The sequence below is a fragment of the Dacryopinax primogenitus genome, assembly GCF_000292625.1.
Source record: "Dacryopinax primogenitus strain DJM-731 SS1 chromosome Unknown DACRYscaffold_30, whole genome shotgun sequence".
NCBI classification, from domain to species: domain Eukaryota; kingdom Fungi; phylum Basidiomycota; class Dacrymycetes; order Dacrymycetales; family Dacrymycetaceae; genus Dacryopinax; species Dacryopinax primogenitus.
The window spans coordinates 1494-19459 of NW_024467227.1; the positions used below are offsets into that span (position 1 = coordinate 1494).

Sequence of the window (17966 nt, forward strand, 5' to 3'; positions counted from 1 at the left end):
GTGTTGAGGTGTTTGATGCCAGGGATTTCTTGCCAGGCAATGCATGTTTGGAGGTGCTGGCAGAGGGTGATGAAGAAGAGGGCTTGCTGGATGGTGAGTTGTGGCAAGGACTCATGTGCTGCTGAAAGCTGGCAAATGAGGTTGAGGAGTAACATGGTGGGTGGGGGAGTTGGTATGAGGAGAGGAGGGGAGGGGAGTCGAGGGAGGGAGGAGTCAGCAAGGGGCAGTGGATTGGCAGCAAGCTCAGCTGGTTGGACAACAACAAGCATGACTGGTGCCATTCATCAGGTATAGTAGATAACCAGTGACAATGTACATAATGTAGGAGTACAATGGAATAATATTATGTCAGCTGAGTAAGATATGTACAGTAAGCAAAAAACACTGCCACGTACCCCGTCCAGAGTCCAGAGTCCAGAGGACCCTGCCCCAAAACTCGTATGTACTGATGAATACGTACCGTTTATGGCTCTGAATGTTGATCTTCCATCTGCATGAAGTTGTTCACCTACCTGGGTTTTGGTTCATCCACCACAAGCTAGTAGTCCTGAGAATCTTTCGACACAGCAGGCGATCTGAACACCGCTGACCACCCCAGCTCACAAACATTAGATAGCTGGCACTGTCGGGCTTACGATATCCCATCTCCCACGAGCACACAGCCCTCTTGCCATGCCGGCCATGGTTTGTGGCATCGCGGGGTTGGTCGCGGGGTTGGTCTCGACTCGGAAATATTTGGAAGGGCAACGTGTGGAGTTCGCGAAGCATATCCCAGCTCATGCATGCATCAAGGGTGTCGGGCGCCGGGGCATCGCCGTCAGCGACTCGGATGCACAGCGTCTCTCATGACGGCCTTGGGATTATAAGAGGTTTATCCCCTCCGTGCTTTCCACTCTCTCTCCCGCCTCGCGAGTCGACGACAAACATTTTCCTGTAACTCAACAAGATGGCCCTACAATGGGACGTCATACTCGCTTTCGTCCTCATTGTTTCCCTCATCTCTGCTGTCCAATCGCGGTCTCGGAAGTCTAGCGCGCCTGTTCTCACGTCAGACTGGTTCTTCGGGTACCCGACGGCGCTCAAGATGTTCACCCAGTATAGGCCGATGCTCGTAGAAGGATATGCAAAGGTGCGCCAACACTGCCAAGTACCTGATAATCGTCTGATTTGGAACAAAGTTCAATAAACATGCATTCCAAGTCCCTGGCATAAAGGGATGGATCGTATTTGTTGGAAGAGAGCTGTATGATGACGTCCGCAAGGCCCGGGATGATTCGCTGTCCATGCCCGAGCAAGTGAAAGACGTAGGTTCTCTTGTGCATTTCCTATCCCGTGGCTAGCTCACAATACTCCGCGCTGCTTTCTCTCTGTACGATCACCGATTCCCACGCTCGTGCCAACTCTCACGAAACGTCATTCAATTGAGGCATCGTAGACCGTCGCCCTCGAGTACACCATCGACCGCGCTGTCGCCCTCGACCCATGGCACAACAGCGTCGTGCGCAAGCAAATGACCCAAGCACTCGGCGCCAAATTCCCAGAAATCTACGACGAGATCACGTCTGCTTTCCAGGATGAACTAAAGCTGAGTGGAAAGGGTGCGTGTCCCCGCTCCACTCCGCTTCTCGCTGAACTACTGTCACTGACTTTTCTACAAGAATGGAAACCCGTGTACGCGCACGATCTCATCATCCACATCGTCTGCCGTGCCTCCAACAGGCTATTCGTCGGGCTCCCCCTCTGCCGAGACCCGGTTTACACCCAAATCTCGCGCGACTTCTCAGGCACCGTGATGTTCTCCGGCTTCCTCATCAACCTCTTCCCAACCTTCCTCAAGCCGCTTGTAGGGAGATGGATCACTGCTGCGCCCCGTGCGAGGAAAGGGTTCGAGAAGTTTCTGGTGCCGATGATAAAGGACAGATGGAGGAAGGAACAAGAGATGGGAGAACTGTGGGAGAAGGACAAACCGGTGGGTCAATGACCTTTGATGCAACTGCCCTGTGGCTGACCGCTGTCTCGCGGTTACCTCTTCCGCCCTTATCCGTCGATCACACAGTCCGACCTATTACAATGGGTTATGGACGCATCGAAAGAGCACGACTCCACCCCGGAGGATATCACCAATCGTCTGCTTGGTGTCAACTTCGCCGCCACGCACACAACCTCGCTCTCCTTCACACACGTGGTGTATTGGCTCGCCGCACGTCCAGAATGTGCATCCATTCTCCGTGAAGACGTCGACGAAGCTGTGGCGAAACACGGTTGGACCAAGACCGCTCTCGGGGAGATGCACAAGATTGACAGCTTTATCAAGGAGTCCTTGCGTGTCACAGGTATTGGAGCGACCGCCATGGGCCGAAAGGCGATGAAGGACCTCACCCTCTCCGACGGGACCTTTGTACCCAAGGGCGCAAGCGTGGTCATGAACCTTTGGGGAATACATCACGACCCTACCATTTTCCCCAAGCCGCTCGAGTTCGATCCATTACGCTATTCTCGGCGTATCGAGGCTGGAGAATCCGAGGCTGGAAACAGCCTCGCTACAGCAAGCGGCGAGTTCCTCTTCTGGGGCGGAGGGTCCCATGTCTGTGCAGGCAGGCACTTCGCCAGCCAAGAGATGAAGACCATGCTCGCGGTGATCGTATCCCTGTATGAGGTGAAATTTGAAGGTTTGGCCGATGGGGTGCGGCCGAAGGACAGGTGGATGGCCTATAGCTGCATACCGGATATGAAGCAGAGGGTTATGTTCAGATTGAGAGAATAGACAAATCCCGGGCTTGAAATTCCTTTAGTATAGGGAACAGATTTGTATTCACATTTTTGTGCGCACGTAATGCGTGATGTTTTTGCTGCTGAAGGTCGAAGGAGACAAGTATGGTGCACGTGAAGATGTAACGTCTGGATTCATTTCGTCGGAAGCAACCTACATACACTATACTTCCTCCCTCGGATTTCACTATCTCTGTGCCTCTCAGTACGAACTATATCTGATCGGCGGACCTGACGAACACGCAAGCAACCATATCATAGGCCAGAAGGAACTGGCAAACATGCCGGCAAGAACTGAACGGATCAAAGCATTTGGCAAAACAAAAATCCTCGAAGTTGACCTTCCATCCCTCAATGTCAGCCTGCACGTTTGCGGAACAGAACCGTCGCTTTTGGATCAGGAATACATGCCGCCCCAAACCAGACATCCGCAGGCCGCTCTCCGTCGTTCGGCATCTTCACATCAAAGTTCATCACGACGTAGGCAAGCATAGCTTTGAGCTCCTGGGACGCAAAATAACGACCGGCGCTGCTTCGTCTTCAGCATCGATGGATTAGGAGATAAACGGAGCACGAGAACGTACCACACATGCGTTCCTGCTCCCCAGAAGACGAAACTCGAACTGGAAGTCGTGAATGCGTTCTTGATGATGCTCTCACCTTGCTCGATTCTTCTCGAAAATCGGAAAGGATCGAATTCTTCGGGCTTCTCGTATGTATCTGGATCATGATGTATGCTCCATGCATTGACAGCTATCCTAGACCCAGTAGGGATGACGGTCCCATCGGAAAGAGTGAACGGTCTCATGCTTTTCCGTGCCATGGACATGACGCCCAAGCCAGTCAGACGCATTGCTTCCTTAATGAAGCTGTCCGCCTTGAACATGTTGTCGATTGCGTCACGTGTCCAGCCGTGTTCCTTTATGGCAAACTCAATCTCTTGACGCAGTTCGGGAACATATTGTGGATAAGCAGCCAACCAGTAGAAGGCGTGGGTGAAGGACATTGACGATGTGTGAGTAGCGGTGAAGTTCATTGCCAGCATACGCTTGTTCAGCTCTTTAGGTTCTCGGCGCTTTCCATCGGCGGCATCAATCATCCATTGCAAAAAGTCAAACTGGGAACATCGTAAGCAAACTAAACTTAGGACTCAAAGCTCAACATACGGGCTTCTGATCATTCCACGATTCCCCTAGTTCCTCTTCCTTCCGAATTCGCTCTTCAATCACAGGAAGCAGGAACCGTTCAAAGCCTTTTGTTGCAGCAGGTGCTGCTGAAAGCCACCGGGCGACGAGCCTATGCGGAGTCAGCCCCTTCACCATTCATGCGCCCGATGGTAGAGCAACTTACGGTTTCAGGAATCCAGGGAACATTGCAATGAAGAACCCAGCGCGAATAACTGTAGTGGTGTAATCACAGCTCATCTTAGTGAATTCCTCGTTACGACACAAAGGTAATCCGACGAAGAGCCGATTGCTTGTACGACAAACCACTCGGAGGATGAGTTCATACGCATTCACCGGCATCCAGTCTGCATCCAGAGCTCAGCATCTGTGGACTCCGACGCATTGTGAAGCAATCTCACCACCACTGTTGGGAAACTTCAGCTCATCTGCGAACGCTTGCGAAATTTCTTCGTAGATCTCTGGGAACTTGGCGCCCAGGTTCTGGGTCATTTGTTTGCGAATGACAGACACGTGCCAGGGATCGTCTGCAAGCGCCTTGCCAATTGTGTACTCCACCGCGATCGCCTATTGGAAATTCATTCAGCACTCAGCCATTCCACCATTTGCATGGTGGAGATTTCACTTACCTCGTTCACTTGTTCCTTGAAAGATAGACCCTCGTCGCGTGCCTTCCGGATATCATCGAATAGCTCACGAGACACAAAGACCATCCAACTTCTGAATGTAGGCAACTGGAACGGCTTTCCTTTGAACTGTATCGTCCGTTTAGATTAGGGACGTGCTCGTAGTTGGGAATTGGAACCTGCCTTGGTATGACCCTCAATCATCATTTTTCGATATGATGTAAGGGTCCGAAATGCGGTTCTGTAACCGAACAGCGCATCGCTGGCCAAAATTGGTACTTGCTACAGCAAGCCGTTAGTTCGCTCTTTGGTAGCACCAAAGATCCTACAGCTTTGCTTGCTGGCGCCAGCCAGAACTGAAGTAGGATCGCCAAGAAACAAGTGCTCGCAAGCGCAATTCCAACGTCAATTCCCATCATGAAAGGGTCGACGGAGCAGCATGATGGGCCTGTTGTTGATGCCCTTATATCTTTTCGATCTCTGCAGGTCGGCCCGCTTATTTGGTCCGGGCGCCGTAGCGCAGCAATGATCACTTCCACGTCAGGGGGTGGCCGGCAGAAGACACGTGAACGATTCTTCCGGAAGAGCTGCCAGCTGGCAACAAGCTCAGGGTATTCGCAGAAAGGTTCTGTATTGTTAGACACGCTATATCACACCCAAAATATCAAGGCCAGAGACACATACATCCTTCCAGTTATCATAACGCGAGGGAACTCCTCTCTTCTCTACTCCTGCCTCAGACGGAACAGCACCGTCGCGGACTGGTTAGGTACGCAGCTCGCGCCGAACCAGATATCTTTCGGCCTGAGACCCTCTTGCGGTAGCTTGACGTCATAATTGGTGACGATGTGAGCGAGCATGGCTTTCATCTCCATCGATGCAAAGTGACGCCCAGTACTACCACGTAATCAGCCTCGTGTTTCAACGCTCATCTATCGAAGCTACCAAGGGTGAGCCCCACCTCCCCAAAAGAGGAATTCGGGACTGGGGGTTGTAAGAGCATGCCTCGTGGCATTCTCGCCCGCTGCAATTTTCTTGCTGAAACGCCATGGGTCGAAGTCATCGGGCCGTTCGTAGATAGTCGGGTCGCGATGAACGCCCCATAGGTTGACAGCGATATGGGCACCTTTCGGTATCTTCGTGCCATCGCTCAGGGTGGTCGCACGCATGACCTTTCGGCCCATGCTGTACGCCGCAATGCCGGTGATACGCATTGATTCTTTCAGAAAACTATCAACCTTGATCATAGCGTTAATGGCATCTTTCGTCCATCCGAATTCTGCAACGGTTACTTCAACTTCTTCTCGAAGGATTGGCGCGTACTCCGGATGTGTTGCTAGCCAATAGAAAGCTTGAGTGAAGCTCATAGACGACGTGTGGATGGCCGTAAAGTTAGCATTGATCATGCGGAGGGTCAGATCTTTGGGCTCTCTCTTCTCTCCTTTCGCAGCATCCAGGAGCCATTGCAGAAAGTCGAACTAGTCCCGTCCATTAGCTCGGAAACGGCAGATTTATTGGACTCACTGGCTTCTTGTCATGCCACAACTCCCGAAGTGTTTCCTCCTGATGCAGGCGCTCTTCGATGATCGGAATGAAACGCTTCTCGAATTCGGCAATAGTTGCCGGGATACGAGTCAGATATTTCATGACCAACCTTGGGAAGAGTGGGATAAGATCTGTATCGTCACATTGAACAGTCCAACTTACGGCTTAACGAAGCTTGGAACGAGAGAAATGACGAACGCCGCAGTGCTTGCATTCAAGGTGAAGTCGCGACTGATTTCAGTGAACTTCTCATCACGGCCTTTCAATATGTTAGTCAACAGTTCGCATCGGCCGCCGAAAAGCGCACAAAGGGGGAGGCCTACAAACAATCGATTGCTCACGCGACAGATAACACGTGTGAAGACTTCTGAGGCCTTCACGGTCTTCCATTCTATGCATATCTGAGCACCCTTGTGCGTTTCAGGAAATGAGTTGCGCACCGCCGCTGTCGGGCAACGAGAGTCCTTCCATAAATGCATGTCGTATCTCGTCATACAGCTCGGGAAACTTGGCAGAGAGATTCTGTGTCATCTGTCTACGAATGACAGACGAATGCCAATGATCGTTCGCGACGCTCGGACCAAGCGTGTAGGGTAATTCAAGTAACTGTGGAACTCGCAATGAGTCGCGTTCTGGCGAGTGACAATATACCCGTTATAGCAAATGAGAAAGACGTGACTCGTTGACTTCCTCCTTCAAAGAAAACGTGTCGTCTCTTCCTTTCCACAGATCTTGGATCTGTTCCCCAGCAACATAAATCATCCAGGTGCGCAAGGCCGGGATCTGGAAGGCCCGATTCTTATACTTGTAGCTTGTTATTTTGGCTGAATAAAGCGACGGATGGGAGGCACATACTTTTTCATAGCCGTTCTTCAGGAATTTGGTCGTTGACGCCTGAGTCTGGAACGCTCCCAGGTATCCAAACAGAGCACTGCTTCCGAGAACAGGCGCGCTCTGTTCACGTTAGGTCCTGACTGCGGGACACGATCAGGGAGTCACTTGCCGAGCGACTGGATGCGCCTCTGACTTGTAGGAGGAGGGCAATGATAACTAGCACCGCGCCGACCGTGATGAGGTCGACGTTGGGAGGGTCGAACATTGCTAGAGCTATGCGGCAGCTATCGCTCAATCGAATAGAGAATTTGGCAGGGGAGAGAGGTGGGGGCACACGCAGAGCGATAAGGTAGCCGCAGGTGGCCCTCGTATAAGAACGAGACTTAGTATTCCCATGAACATTTCTTCTGTCTTCAACAGCGACTCATGCTGCACTTCAAACGGATAGAACGTTTTTGTACGTTCAGAAATTCCTCGGGGTTTTCCGTCTAAATCTGTTGGTATGCAGCGGCCGTAGAAAGAAGATAAGGCCTGAACAGGTTCTAGCAGTGGCAAGGACAGGAGCCGAGTCTTTTGAGCGAGCTCCAGTGACTGTCACGCAGTCGATGACAGAAGGAAGACTAGAAGGCAATCAATTGCGGACGCATCGCTATTGTTTCCGAATATAGTATATGCCATTTCGCTCCTTCTCGCAATGTAGTGTAGCAAGCAGCTGGGCATGGAGCACTCGGTTCACTGCAGCAGAAGAGTATCGCTCAGCGGCAGCGGAGAAGTCATTGAAAGCTATTTGTAGAATATTCATCGTTGTCTGGAACCATGATCCTCAATCATGGCAGCCTACGCGAGGGCAATAGGTCGTGCTGACAATTTGAGCGTCACTCGGAGTGGCAGCATCAGCGGAAGGTCCCAGGATGGAGCAACGGCGCGGCCAGAAACGCCTAGAGAAGAGAAGGAGAAGGAGAAACATGAGAGTACCGATGCAGAGTCACCTCAAACAGTAATGCTTGAAGCCTCCGTCGCGAGTGAGACGAAAGATAAAAAGGATGTCCTGTGAGAGAGATGAACCAGTTTGACGGAACGGGGTCGTCGCAAGACATAAAGGGTCTTCGGACGTAGGCCGACGGGCCAGAGCTGCTGCGCATGAAAGAGACGGTATCGGACCGACATGGTGAAAGTTGCAGAGCAACCACCTGACTTGCAAGAATATCAATGACTGGAGCTTGTCGACCGCTTGCCTTCTCAAGAATGACGAGTTCAAACCGTCCTGGCGGAATTCAGGGCGAATCTTCTGTCCTTCTCTTGCTTCTTCTGCGCTTCGTCGGTTCCGGTGGTCTACAACCTCGGGCAACCGCCCGTAATTATGTTTAGGCGCTTGGTACTATAGGCAGTTCAAGCACTATCCGAAGTATGGGGGAGCAAACTTCTGATTATTAAGCACCGTATCAATTGACTCGGAAAAATTCACCGATGGCTGCATGTGAGCAAAATGATGGAAATTTTCTTAGGGGCGTCACACTTCCCGCAATTCTACTATCCTTATTCCCGAATGTGTGATCGTCGCCAGGTCAGTAAGCCGGAAAATAGGCCTTTTTTCACACTCGCTAATGCTTCTATATCTTTTCTCGGGTCAACCTCGAGATGTAACCATATCCAGAATGCCGTGTGGGGCGGAAAGATACTGCTGCATTCGAATCCTTCGTAACCTGACCACGCAGCATTATCATTCAAGGGATGCATCGTACAATGCACAGATATTGGCACACGGATGAATAGGGCCGGCAAAGAATATATGTCATACCCAAACATCCATGCCGCTAAGTATCCTATAAGAAAGCCTTACAAAGTATTTGGTCATCACCCATGTCCCGGGACCCAATATCTCAAGTCTGCCTCTTGCAGAACAAGACTGTTGCTGTGCGGTTTGGGATGCAATTTGCTCCAAACCAGATGTCAGGTGGAGGAACACCCTCATTGGATAGCCATCATGCCTTGAGTTCTTGGGATGCAAAGTATCTTCCAGCACTGTGCATCTATCAGTATGGATTTAGTGCTGTGCATTGACACGTACCACATATGGCTCCCGCCGCCCCAGAATAAGAAATCGGAACTTGCCGTGGTGAAGGCGTGCTTTACAGCAGATTCTCCAGCCTCGACTCCCCTTGAGAATCTCCATGGGTCAAACTTTTCCGGGTTCTCATAAAGGTGTACCCCCATAAGTTGATTGCTATGTGGCCCCCCCTTAGGTGCCCGAGTCCCGTCCGATAATGTAACAGGACGCATGATCTTCCTCCCCATAGTGACGCTACCAATCCCAGAAACTCTTGCTGACTCCTTGATAAAGCTGTCTATCCGCAGCATCGCGTTCACGGCATCTTTCGTTCATTCGAACTCTGCGACAGCAGCTTCAACCTCTTCACGCAGGACGGGCACGTGTTGAGGATTAGTAGAACGCATGTGTGAATGTCATGTCATGGTAGAAGTGTGCGTAGCGGCGAAGTTCACCCCCAGTATCCGCAGGTTCAGGTCGTGTGGCTTGGCCTGATCCCCTTCAGCAGCGTCCATCATCCACTGAAGGAAGTCGAACTACATGCAAAGTCAGCCTGGACAGGATTGTGGTCAGGGACGGAAGTAGGAGCTTACTGGCTTCTTCTGTTTCCATGCGGGCCCGAGCTCTTGTTCCATTCACTTCCTTTCCAGAATTACCGGCAACACAAACTTCCCAAACCCTTTGATAACCGCCGGTGCAGGCGTTAGATATTTTGACACAGTCTGGATGCTTATTGTAAGCAGGTATGCAGATAAGAACAAGATGCATTAGTCCGGACAATTGCGTCGAATGCATTGACCTCCTTCCATTCTTCACCAGTTCTGACCATGGCGGTTTATTTCGTATTTCTTAGCTAGATAGCTTCACACGATAACCAAGCCACCAGGTGGGGGAATAGGTTTAATCCGCGGTACATTGGCTCGAGCGCTTGACAAACGCACTTCGGATCCGAAGCTAGTCGCAGTCTCAGGCCGCCAAAGGGACAGGAATGCTAGGGCGATCAGGTGCGAATCATTCGTGAGGAGTGCTCATGAGCTGTGTAAGAATACAGGGGGGTATTACCTGGTAGTACATTATAAGGAGTGGAGAGGCGTGGAGAATTTCTATAGGCACTATGCCTGACGCCGGCAGAACTCTACTTTGCCCTTCATGGGCGGCAACGCCGCTACCGAAATGCACGTGTCCAGCTTAGGCTCTTTTTCTCCATCGGGCAATTTGAAGTCGTATGTCAATAGAATGTAGGCCATGACTGCTTTGAGAACCGAGGTCGCAAAGAATCTCCCTGCGCTGTTTCATATGTCAGGAATGAACGTCTTCCATGTTGGAGCCACTGACCAAGCGTGTGCCCCGTGACCCCACACAAGATAGTCGGTGCTAGATGTCCAGAAAGCGTTGTGGACGACACTGTCACCTTGCTCAATCTTCCTCGAGAATCGCCAGGGATCCAGGGTGTCAGGCTCCGGATACAGCTCCGGGTCGTGGTGGACTCCCCATGCATCCGCGACGAGACTGGCACCAGCAGGGAGGAGAATGCCATCCGACAAAAGCGTGGGCCGCATAACATGACGGTTCAAGCTCGCTGTAGTACACGTAAATCACACGATCAAACGAGAGAGGAAAACATTTGCTCACTTAGTTGGATGCCCCGGTACCTCATCGACTCCTTGAAGAAGCTGTCCAATTTGACCATTGCTCTTATGCCTTCACTTGTCCATCCGTAGTCCACGATAGCGGACTTGGCTTCTTCTCGGAGGGGTTCAAGGCATTCCGGATGTGCGAGCAGATCATAGAATACCCTGGTAAATGGCAACGCGGTGGTGTGCGTACTCGCGAGGTTCGTGGACACCAATCGTACAGCGAGCTCTTGTGCATCTTGACAATTTGGTGGAGCGTTGTCGATCATGGCTTGTAGGAAATCGTTCTATCGTGCATTCTGATGTTAGACTCATTGTCCTGAAAGAAGGAGGCAGACAGACAGGGTTTTCTTCCTCCTGTCCCGCTTTCCGGCGCTCATCGATGACAGGAGCAAGGTATCTTCCTCCTTCGTTGATTGGCTTCCTCATTCCAAACAGCCAAACCACAGGACTGTCCAAGGAATCAATCCATGCCCATGATCTGATAGAAGCAGGTACGTACGCTCTCAGCCGCTCAGGCAGCATGGAGAGATAGAATGCTGATGTTGCAGTTCTTTTCAAGAAGGTGCAGCTGTACTTCGTGTAGTCGTCACTTCGACCTGGACAGAATCAACGCCGTTATCATCCATACCTAGGTCAAACCCTCTCACATAATGGAAGCCCAACGAGCATCCTGTTGTTGATACGGACCACAAGCTCCAGAATCGAATCGTAAAACTTGATGCTCTTTCCTGAAGAATCCGTTCCTCATACAGAGAAACCTCTGGAATGCGAGGCAACTTACCTCCGCTTTCCGGCACTGCGAATACCTTGTCGAACGCGTATCTCATCTCATCGATAACGTCCGGAAATAGGGCGTCTACGTGGGATGATGACAGCGTCCTGTGTAGGAGTGCGAAATGCCAAGAGTCGTCTGCCATGTTTTCAGTGAATGTATAGCGCATCCCATGTGCCTATCATATGAAGAATTTTACCAATGTTGCGCGCACAAGAAGTGTAATCGTACCTCCACAAGCTCCGTCCAGAAAGAGAGGTCTTTGTCCGAAGCTCGACGGACTTCCGTTATCAGTTCCGGGCTGGAGACAACGTACGTCGGAGCAAAGAATCCAGGAAACTCAAAGGTGCGGTCCTTATACTGAGGTATTCGCGTTAGGGCAACACCAAGCCACTGGGTGAGGGCCTGACCTTCCGATAACCTTCCTCCAGTAATTGCTTGCTGCCGAGTATCGATTTAACAGCAGTCACCCAGCCAAAGAGAACTCGACTGCCAACGACGGGAACATCCTAATCCGATGAACAGTTCGCCTTTTAGAACAGGTGGCTGCAGGTTTTGCAGCATAGGTACCAACCGGTTTGACTCTCCGAGGGTTCACAAGAACGCGCCATAAGACGAACGCACCCAAAGCGGCGCCATATACACCAGAGTCATAGAACAGATTAGACAATCCGGTTGCCATTAGAAGGGTATAGCTGTAGTGAAGAAATGCACCACTAAGCTGGTTGGTTATATAGGAGTTCGATGTTTACCGCCAAGACGAACAGCCCATGTGGCGCCAGGGTCGACGCGGTCGCTCGGCACCCAGTCACTGTCGTTGTATGACTCCAGATGTCAATGCATGGGCACCCCGTCAATCGAAGAAAAAAGATTAACAGATGTGGTACCGGTTTACGTTACCCGTATAGATTAGCAAGTCATATGGACATAGGCGACTCATCACATTGGATACAACCTGCCGCCGAGTTACCACGTCAGTCATACGCCGAATTAAGGAACTGCAACAGATTCTCTCGTCTCTTGTCGCGCTCGACATCCTCAGCATCCTTGTGCACCTTGAGCTTGATCTACGAGAAGTGTGAGTCAAGGATCACATTCAAATCAATGATGACTCTGCACCTTCTTGCCCGTCAGGACGCTGCGTCTCTCATCCTTGTCCGATTCTTTTCTCGCCTTCTTCTTCTCCTTCCTCTTCTCTCTTTCTCTCTCCTTCCGGCGCTCCCTATCTCTCTTGCTATCCTTGTTTCCACCGGAAGACTTGGGACGTCTCTCGTACTCTGGGTCCGAGCTGTCAGAGTCCTCCGAGTCGCTATCATCACGACGTCTGCGCGACCGTGCCTCAGGAGAGTCGTCACGACGACGTGGTGAGCGGGAACGTCGTTTCGTGCGATCATAGTCGTCATGCGAGCGCACCCCGGAGGAGCGCGTAGGTGGTGGTGAGGGACTGATAGCACGCGTCCGCTGTGAATGGTTGAACAGCCCAGTCGTTCAGACCTTACAACATCAGAAGAATGAACTATTGACGGCTTAGGGATGCTGACCGTATGCGGGCGATCGAGCACCTTGTCTTTCCGATCGCGATAATCATACTCTGGTGTGTCAGCGCGCGTGCGCTTCGAGTCTTTATATCCCGGTGTCGTAGATCGCCTAACTGACCAATTTGACTCTTCCTTCGTCTCGATAGTTAGGCTTGAACGGCCATGAGAGACCGCCGCAAGAGAACGACGCGACTGCAAATCCGAAATTCGTGTTTAGCGGACGTGAATGTAGCGCATATACTTCCCCCGTGAGCAACGGCCAAAGCTATGAAGTTGTAGACGCACCTCTTGGTACATGTCGCGCTCGTACTGATCGTGCCCCCATTTCTCTGTTTTATCTCCCCTCGATAAAGAAACGCTCGTGAAGCGCTCGTCGTCTCTTTGAGAGCGGCGATACCGAGAATTCCCGTCACGACTAGACTGATTATCGTCGTTTGACCGTGACGCCTTCTCGTACTGTGTACTCCGGGCTTCGTCATCCGCACGGCGGCTTTGAGAGCCAGTCACTGCTTAGCATGAACGTTTAGTATCCATCGAATATCAGTTCATGGCGAAGTGGAGTAGAAGCCAGCACAAGAGTCAGGCACACAATCGCACGATTGGGTTGTTTTGCTGCTCACCTCGGTCCGTGTCATGTCCGTCCTCTCGTTTCAGGCGTGTGACATCCTTGTCGTCGTATCGTTTACCATCTCTGTACCAGCTTCGGTCATTATCTCGCTCTCTGTCAGAGGGGCGTGTAGACATGATAGTTGGAAGACAACCAAGAGTGAGTGGACTGAGGGTTGCGTTCAAAATGGAAGAAAAGGTCCCGTTCATTATCAAAGCACAAATTGATCACCCCGTGACAAAAGATGTAAGAAAATGCTGCCAAGACCTCGATGCATTACTGAGATTCGCTTTCCTTTGAGCAGAGAGCATACTCCGATGCATAATGTGAACATCAACTGAATTAATTATACAATTGTGGCATGATTCTCTCGGTACCATGCCTCTTTTCCCCAAGTTCCGCCTCAACGAAGTGCCCTCCCCATCCAGACGTGTCATCTTCAGATAATGTTAACAGGGACACATCTCATTTCCATCACATGAACATATGGACGCCCTCTTTCGGTTATCCAAGATAGTTTGTTGATAGCTTCAACCTTGACGCTGCACACAAATTCAGCTTCGTCCAAACCGATGCCTCCTAGACGAAACTCACCTGCTTGTGCTTCGGGTCCTTGCTACAAATGACATATATCCTCCCCTTCCTCTTGACCATCCTACATCCTTCGCAAAACAGCTTCATCGCCGACCGGACTTTCATACCGCGTGCGAGGAGCATCTGCGGTTGCTCGTGCGCATGATCATGCAGGAAGATCGGGGGTTGGAGGCGGAAGAGCGGGGAGGGGCGGAGGAAGGATCGGAGAGAGCCAAAGTGTCGCGTTGTTGAGAGTAATGTGCGGAACATCGTTGGCACTGTCGCTGGTGTTGGGGATGCCGACTTCGATTTCGATGAGAGTGTGAACGCGTTGGACGGGACGAATCGGCTCCGGCGGGAAAAGAGTTGCTTACCTCAGCTAAAATATTGGTGATAACCGGTCTTGGCCGCAATCCCTGACACGGGACACCGACGCTTGCACCATCCTTTCCCCAACGACCACCATGTTCCCCATTCGAGGAGGCGTGCGCTACCTCTCCTCGCCGGTGAGAACATGCCTCAATAGACAGACGAGGTTGATGGCCAATGTTGGCGGAGCGGGCAAACAGTTCCAAGCTGAGGTTGAGAGGCGGCTTGAGGCTGACAGGACGACTCGCCGCCGCGCGCGTGCGGGGTTCTGGACATTTGGTGAGCGTATATTTCAGATCCCCTTTCATAACTTGAAATCTCATTGCTCTAAGCTGCCGGTGCATTTATTTGCTTAGGCGCCTATGGTCTAGGAAGTGCCTTCCCTCCTTCGGTGATCAGGCTCATATCCCCTCGACCCGCAGCCGCTCCCCCACCTCCAGATTCTCCCGAAGCGCTCGCCCAAGTCCAGAGACTCGAGAAGCAGCTCATGTCCCTTCCCCAAGTCCTCGAGCTGAGCAAGAAGACTGACGGTCCGGATGCGGAGTACTACGAAGCACGGCCGTACGCTACCTATCCGCGGGAGAGAGCAGTCAACTCCCTCACCGCGGGAGCTCTGCGAGGTGCGGGAAGGCTGGCGATCCCCCCGCTCGTGTTTGCGAAGAGGGATGAGTCGGAGGCAAAGGTGTTCATCCATGTGGGGAGGGGTGTGTGTGGACATGATGGGATCGTACATGGAGGTTTGACGGCGACGTTGTTAGATGAGGCGCTGGCGAGACAGGTGCGTATTATGTCTTCTTTGCTGTGAAGATGACTTATTCTTGCTCAACAGGCTTTCCTTAACCTCCCATCACATCTGGGTGTGACGGCCACGTTGACGGTCAACTACCGCGCACCAGTGATGGCCGACCAGGTGATCCCATCTCCGCCTTTTGTTCTTGCATGAGCTCACGCCTAGTCAGTTCATCCTCATCGAGACCAAACTGGACACGGTGAAAGGGAGGAAGGCGACTGTTTCTGGGTGCATATACGACCTTGATGGGAAGCTGCTCGCTGAGTCGAGGTACGTTCCATATCTGACGTCCATGCCCTTTGTTGACTGGTCGACAGTGCACTCTACATCGAACCCAAGTACGCTCAAGTACTAGCCAACGGAGATGTGAAACATCTTCTAGGCGTGCACACCAAACCTTCGGTTGGAATGGAGGAGAAGCCTCATCATAGAGCGGGTACCGGAGAACCGATGCCCATGGCCGGCGAGCAGGTCATACATGGGGAACCGCCGAAACGGGATTGATAGACAATCCACCTTGAGAATGACCTTGCTTGCATAGACGTGGATGCACATACGATACTGAGGCAGTAATATTCATTCGGTTCTTCCGGGTCATCGCGTGGCTAAGTGTTACAAAGTGCATCAACCTGTTGAAGCTCGATCGACTGGGTCGTGGTTACAATCGATCGCGCTCGACGTAAGCTTTCCAGCGCGCTCCCATCATAGCTCTTTTATCCAGAGGTGTCACGTCCAATGTGGCACCTCTCGTGCCACGGGCGCCCTTGCGGGGGACGACCCAGCCCACAAACTCTTCCCTAAAGAGCGAAGTAACGGGATCCTGATGGATGGTGAGGACAAGGCAATTCAGAATCTGAGCTTTGTCCAAGCGAGGCCACTCCTGGATGGCATCAGAAAGCTACCGAAGACTGGGCAGAGTGGAGACCCGCCTTGACGACCTGCTGGGCTGCTTCGACAGAACGAATACCCTATTGTCGACATGTCACTTGCGCTCTTGCACGAATACCGATCAACGTACCCGCAACGAACGGAGTGGTCCATCCATGCCCATAGTGCAGTCTAGAACCACCCCGTTCGTTTCCCAGGCCATCCGGAGGTGCCTTTGCTCAAAGCTCTCTTGGCGAGTCTCCTGCTCCACAGCTCCCATAAAGCTCTTTCCCGATACGATACTGAATACGGACCTTCTGAGGTGCAGGCTCAGACTTGTCATTAGGTCCTTTTGCTGCCTGTTCAGGCACGGCAACGGCGTTCTTGATAGGCGGAGCTTCCACGACTTGAGCATCTGTGTATGCCGTATGTCAAACAGGTCGTGGTGGCTCAGATTCAGCTGGCGTGCCTTTGACAGTCGCGCCCTCATTGGTAATTTCCGCTAAAGCATTGCGGTCCTTAGTGCTAGTGCGCTTCGCGTGTCCCTGCTTCGCTTGATCGACCTGCAACATGTCACGAAAGGCGCATATATGCCGTGTACGGGGATTTAGGTTACAATGTGCTCCGCCACTTCGCTCGACACGCGAGGCTTTTTCGCCTGGGAGGGCGCATGCTCGGTATGCGGTTCGGAGTCAGAGAGAAGGCGCTTCTACAAAGTTCGTCAGGAATTGTATGAGAAGTGAAGTAATGGTAAGCTGACCGTGGAGGGCATGGCTGCTAGTGATGTAGGCGGTGGGAAGAAGGGAAAAAGACCTGTATGAGGATGTTTTCCCGCTTGATACTTATACGAATTTTGACCAGCAGATGACGCAATGTGTGACGTATGATTAACTTTATTTTCCTCAGTCGGTACAGGTTATGGTTTGCTATACCGACACCAGTGAACGGGCGTCTCAAGGTATTCTTTCCACCTTTGGGCATTTTCTTTCCATAATGAGTCATTCTAGCAATTCTCGCCACGCAACCTCTTCTGCAGCACGATCTTCAGGCGGATACACATATAGCTTTGATCCACTTGGCGTGCGCCCAAACCTTGAGGGAAAGACAATGCCGACCATGCTCTCCGAGAACTGGTTCGTCTTCTCATCGTGCTCAACGACAAAGACACGGGCATTGTATATGCGTTTCTTATCCGGCTTCGGCCAATCCTGGAGCAGATCAGAGAGAGAGTCAAGGGTGACAGCAGCTCTGCCACCTTGATTGACTTCTCGGCCTCTTCGACTGAACGACATCCCTGAAAAGAGTGTATCAGTGTACATACAAACTCCTATGCTCCTGAATACATACATATACAGTCCGCAATTCTCCTTCCCCTCCAATGAATGTCTCGACCCTAATACCTCCTTCCCAGCGTTGCTTGAGGTCGGCTTGTGAACGTTCATTGGGCTCAGACTGCGAACTTGTTGACCCCAGTAGCTTTGGGGTTGAGTCTAGCTCTTCCCATCCTTTAAGCTCATTCACAGTGCCATCGCTGCCCTCAGAATACTCATACTCATCAGACGTATCGACGGCAGGGTGATCAGAATCAGGAGAAGGAGGAAGCATGACAGGATCAATGGGAGAATGGGATCCTGTTCCAGATGCCAGTCAACCATCCGGTACCATAGATACAAGCAAGTGCCATGCCAGAAGCCACTTTGTCGTCTTCAGGATGAGAAGCAGCATGTAGAGCTAATGCAAACCGACCCGGTCGGCTGTGGGAGGCAAGAGTCTTCCTAAAGTCAGCGCATATATGCTGCACGGAGAGA

At 51.6% G+C, this 17966-nt stretch overlaps 11 protein-coding genes across 11 annotated transcripts; 3 read left to right on the forward strand and 8 right to left on the reverse strand.

Moving 5' to 3' along the window:
* The first annotated feature begins 855 nt into the window (after positions 1 to 855).
* On the forward strand, positions 856 to 2793 carry DACRYDRAFT_25626 (cytochrome P450). The gene is made up of 5 exons (XM_040774244.1): positions 856 to 1129; positions 1179 to 1304; positions 1436 to 1598; positions 1659 to 1969; positions 2057 to 2793. The coding sequence occupies exons 1-5, from the start codon at positions 947 to 949 to the stop codon at positions 2762 to 2764; spliced, it is 1491 nt and encodes a 496-aa protein (XP_040623437.1). The 5' UTR covers positions 856 to 946; the 3' UTR covers positions 2765 to 2793.
* A 196-nt stretch (positions 2794 to 2989) lies between these two features.
* Positions 2990 to 4954, reverse strand: DACRYDRAFT_25628 (cytochrome P450). The gene is made up of 8 exons (XM_040774245.1): positions 4909 to 4954; positions 4763 to 4861; positions 4583 to 4708; positions 4355 to 4520; positions 4120 to 4300; positions 3936 to 4065; positions 3354 to 3886; positions 2990 to 3298 (listed from the first exon to the last, which is right to left on the reverse strand). Exons 2-8 carry the CDS (start codon positions 4784 to 4786, stop codon positions 3127 to 3129), a joined length of 1332 nt encoding a protein of 443 aa, XP_040623438.1. The 5' UTR covers positions 4787 to 4861; positions 4909 to 4954; the 3' UTR covers positions 2990 to 3126.
* A 350-nt stretch (positions 4955 to 5304) lies between these two features.
* On the reverse strand, positions 5305 to 7223 carry DACRYDRAFT_112651 (cytochrome P450; the record flags this gene model as incomplete). Its single annotated transcript, XM_040769458.1, has 8 exons — positions 5305 to 5476; positions 5525 to 6057; positions 6104 to 6233; positions 6287 to 6383; positions 6432 to 6515; positions 6565 to 6730; positions 6980 to 7078; positions 7152 to 7223. The coding sequence occupies 8 exons, from the start codon at positions 7221 to 7223 to the stop codon at positions 5305 to 5307; spliced, it is 1353 nt and encodes a 450-aa protein (XP_040623439.1).
* A 335-nt stretch (positions 7224 to 7558) lies between these two features.
* Positions 7559 to 8020, forward strand: DACRYDRAFT_25631 (uncharacterized protein). The gene has a single exon (XM_040774246.1). The coding sequence runs from the start codon at positions 7788 to 7790 to the stop codon at positions 8010 to 8012; it is 225 nt and encodes a 74-aa protein (XP_040623440.1). The 5' UTR covers positions 7559 to 7787; the 3' UTR covers positions 8013 to 8020.
* Positions 8021 to 8940: 920 nt separating this feature from the next.
* Positions 8941 to 9316, reverse strand: DACRYDRAFT_112652 (cytochrome P450; the record flags this gene model as incomplete). Its single annotated transcript, XM_040769459.1, has 2 exons — positions 8941 to 8980; positions 9027 to 9316. 2 exons carry the CDS (start codon positions 9314 to 9316, stop codon positions 8941 to 8943), a joined length of 330 nt encoding a protein of 109 aa, XP_040623441.1.
* A 105-nt stretch (positions 9317 to 9421) lies between these two features.
* DACRYDRAFT_112653 (cytochrome P450) lies at positions 9422 to 12096 on the reverse strand (the record flags this gene model as incomplete). The annotated part of the gene is made up of 11 exons (XM_040769460.1): positions 9422 to 9541; positions 10145 to 10292; positions 10341 to 10584; positions 10638 to 10926; positions 10982 to 11090; positions 11142 to 11238; positions 11290 to 11370; positions 11424 to 11592; positions 11646 to 11774; positions 11825 to 11923; positions 11989 to 12096. 11 exons carry the CDS (start codon positions 12094 to 12096, stop codon positions 9422 to 9424), a joined length of 1593 nt encoding a protein of 530 aa, XP_040623442.1.
* Positions 12097 to 12388: 292 nt separating this feature from the next.
* DACRYDRAFT_120038 (uncharacterized protein) lies at positions 12389 to 13696 on the reverse strand (the record flags this gene model as incomplete). The annotated part of the gene is made up of 5 exons (XM_040770922.1): positions 12389 to 12481; positions 12534 to 12875; positions 12914 to 13144; positions 13238 to 13461; positions 13573 to 13696. The coding sequence occupies 5 exons, from the start codon at positions 13694 to 13696 to the stop codon at positions 12389 to 12391; spliced, it is 1014 nt and encodes a 337-aa protein (XP_040623443.1).
* Positions 13697 to 13818: 122 nt separating this feature from the next.
* On the reverse strand, positions 13819 to 14416 carry DACRYDRAFT_85763 (uncharacterized protein). The gene is made up of 2 exons (XM_040776744.1): positions 14154 to 14416; positions 13819 to 14101 (listed from the first exon to the last, which is right to left on the reverse strand). The coding sequence occupies exons 1-2, from the start codon at positions 14400 to 14402 to the stop codon at positions 14090 to 14092; spliced, it is 261 nt and encodes an 86-aa protein (XP_040623444.1). The 5' UTR covers positions 14403 to 14416; the 3' UTR covers positions 13819 to 14089.
* A 162-nt stretch (positions 14417 to 14578) lies between these two features.
* DACRYDRAFT_25633 (Thioesterase/thiol ester dehydrase-isomerase) lies at positions 14579 to 15856 on the forward strand. Its single transcript, XM_040774247.1, has 5 exons — positions 14579 to 14780; positions 14834 to 15279; positions 15331 to 15411; positions 15461 to 15561; positions 15609 to 15856. The coding sequence occupies exons 1-5, from the start codon at positions 14597 to 14599 to the stop codon at positions 15793 to 15795; spliced, it is 999 nt and encodes a 332-aa protein (XP_040623445.1). The 5' UTR covers positions 14579 to 14596; the 3' UTR covers positions 15796 to 15856.
* A 93-nt stretch (positions 15857 to 15949) lies between these two features.
* Positions 15950 to 16930, reverse strand: DACRYDRAFT_112657 (uncharacterized protein; the record flags this gene model as incomplete). The annotated part of the gene is made up of 7 exons (XM_040769461.1): positions 15950 to 16171; positions 16194 to 16259; positions 16310 to 16420; positions 16473 to 16541; positions 16596 to 16721; positions 16775 to 16867; positions 16919 to 16930. 7 exons carry the CDS (start codon positions 16928 to 16930, stop codon positions 15950 to 15952), a joined length of 699 nt encoding a protein of 232 aa, XP_040623446.1.
* Positions 16931 to 17156: 226 nt separating this feature from the next.
* Positions 17157 to 17763, reverse strand: DACRYDRAFT_112658 (uncharacterized protein; the record flags this gene model as incomplete). Its single annotated transcript, XM_040769462.1, has 3 exons — positions 17157 to 17366; positions 17414 to 17452; positions 17506 to 17763. The coding sequence occupies 3 exons, from the start codon at positions 17761 to 17763 to the stop codon at positions 17157 to 17159; spliced, it is 507 nt and encodes a 168-aa protein (XP_040623447.1).
* Between the last annotated feature and the right edge of the window lie 203 nt (positions 17764 to 17966).